This window comes from Mus caroli, chromosome 7, assembly GCF_900094665.2.
Source record: "Mus caroli chromosome 7, CAROLI_EIJ_v1.1, whole genome shotgun sequence".
Classification (NCBI taxonomy): Eukaryota; Metazoa; Chordata; class Mammalia; order Rodentia; family Muridae; genus Mus; species Mus caroli.
In genome coordinates this window covers 129,444,958-129,453,955 of record NC_034576.1, presented here as the reverse complement: position 1 = coordinate 129,453,955, position 8,998 = coordinate 129,444,958, and the positions used below count along the sequence as shown (strand labels likewise).

The following is an 8,998-nucleotide window of genomic DNA, read 5'->3' as shown; positions in this document are numbered from 1 at the left end:
GTGTGTGTGTGTGTGTGTGTGTGTGTGTGTGTGTATGTGAGTTTCAGCATCTTGTCACGTCCAGCCATTTACTACATCCAGGACAGCTCCAGAGAAGCAACCCACCGGTGCTCCCATCTTCTTTCACAGGCACAGATGCACCTCTTGGGGTTGCTCCTTCCTCTCTCCCACAGATGGTTCCACAGACCCTGGACACCAAGGAAACAGCCAACTCTGCTAAGACTGGACCAACCTCCCCATACCCATTTTCTTAGGTTTCCCAGACANATGNCACCCCAAAGTCAGCAGGAAGTAGTCAGACATCGTGATAGCCAGTCATCAGGACAACCCTACTCCTGCTTCACCATCACCTCTTTCTAATTTTCCCTTCTTTAATTAAACCAAAATGGGGGAATGTTAGCATTTCTTCTAGGCTCTGCCCCAGTTTCCTGCCAACAGCCAGGTATGCCTGACTCATTATAAAAGTGGCTGCTTGCCCTCATCTTTTGCTCTCTTTCTCTCTAACCCTCTTCTGCTCTGTCCCTTCTCTCCTCATTCCCCTCCCCCTCCATGTGTTCTTCTCCACTTCTCTTTTCTCTCTCTTTCTCTCTTTCTTCTCTTTTTCTCACCTTTCCTTCTCTCCCTCTCTCTCTCTGTTTCTCTTCATGTGTCTCTATTAAGCCATCAACTCTCCTCCCCACGCCTTAAATAAACTCTATTCTTATTCTATACTGTACCATCATAAGCTGGTACCTCGGGGGGAAGGGAGGCCTCAAATGAGCCCTCAGAGGCACCCCCTTCTCCTACACCACACTGTGCCTCCACCAACATATCCCTGGCTTCTTTTTCTTTTTTTTTTTTATAAAGAACAAACATCTCTGAATGATGACAAATAGGGTAATATTCCTTTCATAGGTAGATATTCTTATATTAAAATAACAATGAATCAGACTTAAAGCCTGACTCTAAGTAGGACCTCATTCCTCCCAGGACTCTCACAGAAGGCCCAGAAATCTTAACTCCCTCCTAAGAGTGAGGCAGAGAAATCCAGATGGGCAGGTGTATATCTAACCTTTTAGAAGATTAGATGATCCAGAATGTCCCAGGTGTCCTGGCTGATCAAAGATCAGCTCTGTGATGTCTGATCTGTATCAGGAGCAGTCAGTATTCCTCAACTAGTTTGAGAACTGAAGACCAAGCTGATAAAACCACCACAACTGGAGGCCTGTTTCATTTAATAGCTTATTAACAGGCCTCCCTCCACAGGCTTGCTTCTAGATCCGTGATAAACACTGACCACAAATAAAATACTTAACATCTATTCACAGGCTGCTTCCACCTAGCTGACTATGAGAGGGCTGAGGGTCTCCTGAGCCCATAAAACCCTCCCTGCATGTGGTCCTCACAGGCAGGAGTCTCACTTGGGCCTGTCAGCCTGGGACTAGTTCTCAGACTGGCACTTGTAAACTCTGTGGCCATTTTGCATGAGGGTTTGAAGACATTGATGCAGGAAGTCAAGTGATGCAACCCTGGGCAGGCCCGCTAGGGAGCATAGTTCCTGAGACGCCCCGCCCAAGTCTACATTTTTAAGCGGTCTTCCTGTAATCTCCGCTGTGCTCCTATAAGTTTTCAATTTTTACCTACATTAAGGTGCCCACGGACCGGGTTCCTGTCCCTTTTCAGCCTTGGTACCCGACCACGGACACGTTGGACTGGGCAGGCAATCCCAGGCGTGCGGGGCTGACCCAGGGTCTGTGCGGGGAGTCCCCATGGCGCAGCGGATGGCCCCGGGAAGGGCCTCGGCTCGGCCTGCGACCTGTAAACCCGGGGCTGTGAGCTTCGCGGACGTCGCCGTGTACTTCTCCCCTGAGGAGTGGAGGTGTCTGCGGCCGGCGCAGAGAGCCCTGTACCGAGAGGTGATGCGCGAGACCTATGGTCTCCTGTCCTATATCGGTGAGAACCTTCCTGGCCGCCTGTGTTCGCGCCGCCCGTGACACCGTGGGTCCTGCGTGGCAGCAGAGAGCCCTGAGCACGGGCGGTCAGAAACAACTAGGTCGTCCGCCTGACTAGTGGGTTTGCTATCTTTCCCTCTAGAAGTCGGATGCGCCAAACCAGCGCTCATCTGCTGGGTGGAGGAAGAGTCCGAAGTGTGGGGACCCTGTGCCCAGGATCCAGAGGTGGCCATGTGCAAGACAGAATTCCACTCAGGTGAAGGACTGGGTATTTGCCTGGGGAAACTTCTGTGTTGCCAGTATGTGTGGTGTCTTCTAGTGACTGCACTTACTGCCTGGCATTTTCTTCTTATTTTCCTGTTTCCTGGCCAAAGCCATGATGGCTGGCCTCTGGATTCATCTGGAAAGGGGCTGTGATTGTTCTGTCCAGTGCTCTTACCTTGTATATACAGGGTCACTAGGCTTTACAGGTTGTAGCCCCTCGTTCCCACTCCTCTGCTGCCATCACTGTGGCTGCCTTCTGGAGTCTCATTCAGTTCTTGCTGTCCACCTCTGACAAGTGCTTCTTAGCCCACTGCACTTGGGAACGGGGACCACACAGACACCTTTCTTTATGCTGCATCTGGACATCTGTACACCGCACATGCTCAGATGCGGTGGTCTCTACTGTCCTGTGCCCTGTCTGTCGCCATGTGGGGCTGTGGAAATTAAGGGGCAGTAGAAGTCAGAGTCTGAGCTTTGTCATGGTCTCCCAGCAGATTGCAGGCCCGAGAAGGGAAGGAAGAGACCAAGGGAAGAGACTGAAGCAATGCAGAAGGCATTTACTCCAGAACCTGGGCAGAAGGAGCCACAGCTCTCATTTGCTGTCTCCCCTAGTGGTGTTCAAGCCACGGTCCTAAGGGCAGACAAGCGTCACGGGTGCCATTTGTGTGGGAAGAGTTTTGCCCAGCGGCCCACATTGGTGGAGCACCTGTACACTCACACAGGCGAAAAGCCGTTTCAGTGCCCAGACTGCAACAAATGCTTCGGCCGGGCTTCTTCCCTGAGCATGCACCGAGCCATACACCGAGGTGAACGGCCGCATCAGTGTCCGGACTGTGGGAAGAGTTTTACCCAGCGGTCCACATTGGTGGCGCACATGTACACTCACACAGGTGAAAAACCATTTCAGTGCCCTGACTGCAACAAATCTTTCAGCCGGTCTTCTTCCCTGAGCTCGCATCGGGCGATACACAGAGGGGAACGGCCTCATTGTTGCTCTAACTGTGGCCGAGCCTTCACACGTCGCTCTGGCCTCATTGCCCATCTCCGTATCCACACTGGGGAGAAGCCTTACAGTTGTGCTGATTGTGGACGCTGCTTCAGCCAGAGATCTGCGTTCCGTGAGCACCAGCGGGTGGTACACAGCGGTGTCACCCCCTTCACTTGCACTCACTGTGGCAGAGCCTTTGCGGATTCCAAATATCTTCGGCGCCACATGCGCATCCATACAGGTGAAAAGCCTTATTCATGCCCTGATTGTGGTCGCTGCTTTCGTCAGAGCTCTGAAATTCCAGCCCATAGGAGGACCCACACTGGCGAGCGTCCTTACCCCTGCCCTCAATGTGGCAGGCAGTTTCGCACAAAGTCAGCTATGACAAGCCACCAGTGGGTCCATAGATCAGGAGCTAAAGGCCTTAAGGACAAAAAAGCCAGTTAGTTATCTATATCCCTGGGCCCTAGCCAAGAGGACTCGGATCTACCTTTGGGCTTCCAGCATTACCTAGAGATATTTCAGGAGTGTGGAGGATGGTCTTAAAGGTGCCAACATAGAGGGTGAGATATGTACATTGTTTGAGGCCCAGAGGGTTGAACCTATTGCTTCCTCCAGAAGGCACAGACGTTCTAGGTAGTGCTGGTCTGGGCACCCGGTACAGTCTTCTAGGAGGTTTCCAGATCCATCTGCACACTCTCTGGATCGACCGTCGTCTTGGCGTCTATTGGGCAGGGCTGGGCAACCCCACTAGAGCTCTATGAGAAGCGAGGGCCTTTTCCTGGCTCAGAAGTATTGAGAGGCCTGAGGATAAAGAGAGCCTCCTTGAAGTCATTGTGTCTTTAATGCCGAGGCTCAAGTTGATGGCTCTGTGTGTGTTGAGCCAGCTGCATTCTCCGGGATTGAGTTACTGGTCAAGAGCCCGGTGTGGTGGTTCCTGCCTATGATCCCCGCATTGGGGAGGTAGAGACAGGAAGATCAGGAATTTGAGACCAGTTTGGGTCACCTGAGACTGCATATAAAAATAAATAAAATTGCAACTAATTTATTACGGTTTAAAAACCAAAGCATCTATCACATGTACCAAAGGCCCAAGTTTCTAGGTTCTCTGGAAAAAATCCAAAATATTCAGCCCAGCAAACAAGACAGAAGAGTTCTGTGGCCCATTTTCAGCACTCCATATACTGTGTGTGCCGGCACATGCTTGCTTGCAGCACTTGGTAGCTGGTGGCACAAGGATGTTCAGAACTTTAAGGCTGCCCTCTGTTACAGACAGACAGACAGACAGACAGGCACACAGACACACACACACACACACACACACACACACACACACACATACACATACACATACCAGGTTCAGATCAGATCACGGCCCATGATTTGATTTCAGCGTTGGAAGGAGAGAATCAGTTCTAGAAGACAGTGGATTTTAGGATTTTCTCAATCAAGGGGGGCTTGTATGAAATTGGATGGCATAGAAGGAAAAAGAAAGAAAGAAACAAAAACCCCATAAACGATTTCTGCTCTTCATTTGTATTTTATGTTATAGCTTTTAAAGTTCGTACTTGCCTATCACCTTTTTTGCCTTTTCTCTGTGCCTGGGAGAGGAAGCAGCTTGAAGAATACTCCCAGTTAGGAGGAGGCCCCTGGGGCAGATATCTGACCCTACAGTGGGAAGTGGGCTGTGCTCACCCTGCCCTCCCACCCATCTCTCTGTCCACCAGGGAGAAGCCTGCTAGTCAGCAGCTCCTCAGTTAGGAAGGAAAGTCCCTGGGCTGGGCCTCTGTAGCCTCTCTTAGACTCCTTGCCTGTTTGAACTGGAGAAATCTGGGCCTTCCCATCCCTTTGGGCTCAAAGACAGATCAGAGGAGGCTCAGCAACTGGCCCAAGACCACAGTGAAGCTGCAGGGTCACAGTCCACTGCTGCCTTTAACACTGTTGTCTCTGGGTAGATTCACATGTGCATGCAGATGCCTGTGGAGGCCAGGAGAGGGTGCTGGAGCTGCCCACAATTGTGAGGGGGCTGATGTGGGCACTGGGAATGTAAAGCTGGTTCTGTGGAAGAACAGCAAGTGCTCTTAACCTCTCACCCATCTCCTCCACACACAATTTTTAAGAGACATCTTTGCATGTGTTGCCCTGACCTCAGAAGATCCTCTTCTGTAGCCTCCAGGGGACTGAGACTCAGGTGAGTGTTAAGTTCACCTCTGCTGCCTTCACATCTCTGATGAGTTCCTGACAAGATACCTGGCCGAGTGTCAAGTCGGGCAAGAGGCTGACTGTCCACAGTACAGATCATCTTATCTACTTGATTATTGAACTCCTCAGCTGAAGTCACCTTTCAGTGGGCACTTACATGTGACACACATATCTTCACATCTTTTACCCATTTGGAGAGATCTATATGCATACTTCCTCCCTAGATGTCTTTCTCACCAATTTTCCAATCATGATCTTTTCAAGTCCCTGACCATCCAGCCAATCCATTGGCTATGCCCATGAGTCAGTAAACAATCATACATCTGGCCATTTCTTCTTCTAAATAAAGTGTAATATCATGTGTACTGCCTGAAGTTCTGCCCACTGTGAAGATTTTCCTCCACCTGTATCTTTCAGGGTTGTCCCAGAAAGGGTTTGTAATGCTGCAGCTGCCCACTTCTGGATGGCGTCTGCATAGCATGTAGCACCATCAGTAAACCAGGTCCTAGTCTTCTCTTACTCAGTCAGATGATCACAGCTGATCACACCCAATGAGGCTATAGGTACATGCTTGGCAGCCAATGGCATTTTAACAGGAGTAGAAAACATAGATATTTGGCTACTTCTTCATGTAAATTGGTTGTCCTTTCAGGACCTTCTCAGGCCTGCTGGCATATATACCACTTCCATTTGCTAATAGACTGCTGCTGTGCACGTCCTACTTCATGACTTGGTAGGTCTACCAAGCTCATGATGGGCAGTTCAGGTTGCATGGTAACTTAGTGGCCTATTGTCCGATGTTCAGTTTCCACTAAGGTCCAATAGCCGACCAAGATCTGTCTGTCTTCCAAAAGAAAAATAATTGTCTGCAGATGATGGTAGAGTCTTGCTCCCAAACCCATAAGATCTCTTCTGTGATTAACCTATAGGGGCCCAACAGCATTCCTATCTGGCACTGATATGTCAAGTATCATCAGATCTATTGGTTCATATGGTCTGAGTTGTAGAGCAACCTGAACCTGTTGTAGAGCCTTCTCCTGTTCCAGGCCCCAAAGAAAGCTAGCAGCTTGGTAAATGGGCTTGAATAACATGCCCAAGTGAAGAATGTGCTGTCTCCAGAATCCAAATAGACTCACTAAATGTTGTGCTTCTTTCTAGGCGGTGAAAGGAGCCAGGTGCAATAACGTATCTTTCATCTTAGAAGGAACATCTTTGCATGCCCCACACTACTGAACTAAGGATTTTACTGATGTAGATGGTCCTTGAGTTTTGGTTGGATTTATTTCCCATCCTCTGATACACATATATGTATTACCAATAAGTCCAAAATAGTTCCTACCTCCTGCTCATTTGGTCCAATCAGCATAATGCCAATCTAGTGCACCAGTGTGGTATTTTGTAGAAGAGACAGATGATCAAGATCAAGATTCTGACTAAGTTATGACATAGGGCAGTAGAGTTAATATCTCCTTGAAGCAAAACTGTAAAGTTATTCTGCTGGCCTTACCAACTGAAAGCAAACTGCTTCTGATGGTCCTTATGGATAGATACTGAGAAGAAGGCATTTGCCAGATCAATAGCCGCATACCAGGTACCAGGAGATGTGTTAATTTGCTTAAATAAGGAAACTATTTCTGGTACAGCAGCTACAATCTGAGTTACTACCTGATTTAGTTTTCAGTAGCCAACTGTCATTCTCCATGATCCATCTGTCTTCTGCAGTGGCCAGATAGGAGAGCTAAAGGGAGATGTGGTGGGAACCACCACCCCTGCATCTTTTAAGTCCTTGATGGTTACATTAGTTTCTGCATTTCCTCTAGGGATGCCATACCATTTTTGATTCACTATTTTCTTTGGCAGAGGCAACTCTAAAGGTTTCCATTTAGCCTTTCCAACCATAATAGCCCTCACTCCACGGGTCAGGGAACCAATGTGAGAATTCTGCCAACTTTTTTTTTTTTTTTTTTTGGTTTTTCGAGACAGGGTTTCTCTGTATAGCCCTGGCTGTCCTGGAACTCACTTTGTAGACCAGGCTGGCCTCGAACTCAGAAATCCGCCTGCCTCTGCCTCCCGAGTGCTGGGATTAAAGGCGTGCGCCACCACGCCCGGCTTGAATTCTGCCAACTTTTAAGTCTATCTAGCCTGATTATATATCCTGGAACTGGGGAAATGACCACAGGATGAGTCTGAGGACCTACTGGACCTACTGTGAGTTAAATATCAGCCAAACCTCAATGATCATCCATAAGCCCTTACTTTAACTGGAGGGCCAAAGTGTTCCCTGGGATCTCCTGGAATCAGCGTCAATTCAGAGCCAGTATCCAAAAGACTCCGGAAAGTCTGATTGTTTCCTTGTCCTCTGTATACAGTGACCCTTGTAAAGGGCCATAGGTCCCTCTTGGGGAAGAACTGGAGAAAGGCTAACCGCAAAACTTTCAGGTGTCTTATCAAGGTTTTTCCTCAGGGGAACTTGACCACCCCTTCATTCAAGGAGTTCTGGGTCTGCAAACTGGCTCAAGTCTGAAAACTGGTTCACTGGCTGAGATGAGCTTTTGCTATGATCCAATGTAGCCTTTCTTTCATTTGAGAATAGTTCTGCTTATACAGATAACCAGAAATGCAGTAGTCTTCTTATCTATTTCATGTCTGGAAACACCATGACTGATTAGCCAGTATCAAAGGTCCATATGAGTCATGCCATTATAAAATTCACCTTGCCTACGCTGACCATTCATTATGGGTTAGGTCATTATGAACGCTGGTTTGTCCCAATTATGATAACTATGATCTGGCAATTAATTCAATGCTGCCACCCCCGGGGCCAAATTAAACCCATTGCATTTAATTCATCGCACTGAGCAGCAGCATCTCCAGCCCTTAGGTCTGGCACAAGGAAAAGGGCAAAACTCTTCAAATGTGCCGGTGCCCCTCTCAGCAGTTTGCATCTTATAGGATTAGAGAAGGACGTGTCTTCTGGGCCTTCCCATTGTGGAGGATTAAGCTGATAATGCAGTGTACCAACTCTAGCACTGCAATCCCCTGAGCCTTAAAATACCTTCACCAACACTAAGCCAAGGAGTATCAGGCATCTCCAACTCCTTTTGTAGGAGTAGGCCATCTTTTGATAAACACTTCAGCCAACCAATCAAACTTCTGACACCTTTTTTTAACTGTGGGAGCTTCCATATTAAACTTAGAATCTCCATTCATATCAATCAACTCAGCCTGATCTAGTTTTGTGTTCCTTCTATTGTTATCCCACACCCTTAAAATCCATTCCCATACATATTTCCCAGACTTCTGCTTGAATGAATTAGCAAACTCATTAAGCTCCCAACTAGTGCAGTGCACTACCTCGTGCACTACAGTTCCTACCTCCTCTCTAGGGCCCTCGGAACAGCAGTCAGAGCTCTTAACCAGGGAGCCATCTCTCCAGCCTGAGGCTTGCTAACCTTAAGAAATGCCAAGCAGGGGCTGGAGAGATGGCTCAGCGGTTAAGAGCACTGACTGCTCTTCTGAAGGTCCTGAGTTCAATTCCCAGCAACCACATGGTGGCTCACAACCATCCATAACGAGATCTGGTGCCCTCTTCTGGAGTGTCTGAAGGCAGCTA

General features: G+C 48.4%; 1 protein-coding gene across 2 annotated transcripts; it reads left to right on the top strand.

The window, feature by feature from the left end:
• Positions 1–1,539: 1,539 nt before the first annotated feature.
• Positions 1,540–6,021, top strand: LOC110298960 (zinc finger protein 764). Of its 2 annotated transcripts, none has more exons than XM_021168504.2 (3): positions 1,540–1,932; positions 2,074–2,187; positions 2,690–6,021. In XM_021168504.2, exons 1-3 carry the CDS (start codon positions 1,749–1,751, stop codon positions 3,628–3,630), a joined length of 1,239 nt encoding a protein of 412 aa, XP_021024163.1. In that variant the 5' UTR covers positions 1,540–1,748; the 3' UTR covers positions 3,631–6,021. The 2 variants fall into 2 exon arrangements, with proteins under 2 accessions (XP_021024163.1, XP_021024164.1); XM_021168505.2 differs by having other exon boundaries at positions 1,557–1,895; positions 2,690–2,915.
• Positions 6,022–8,998: the final 2,977 nt, after the last annotated feature.

Coding starts and splice junctions, on each gene's coding strand:
- LOC110298960 (XM_021168504.2), top strand. CDS start 1,749: ATGGCGCAGCGGATGGCCCCGGGAAGGGCCTCGGCTCGGCCTGCGACC. Junction 1,933..2,073: donor TGGTCTCCTGTCCTATATCG/GTGAGAACCTTC, acceptor CTTTCCCTCTAG/AAGTCGGATGCGCCAAACCA. Junction 2,188..2,689: donor CAAGACAGAATTCCACTCAG/GTGAAGGACTGG, acceptor GTCTCCCAGCAG/ATTGCAGGCCCGAGAAGGGA.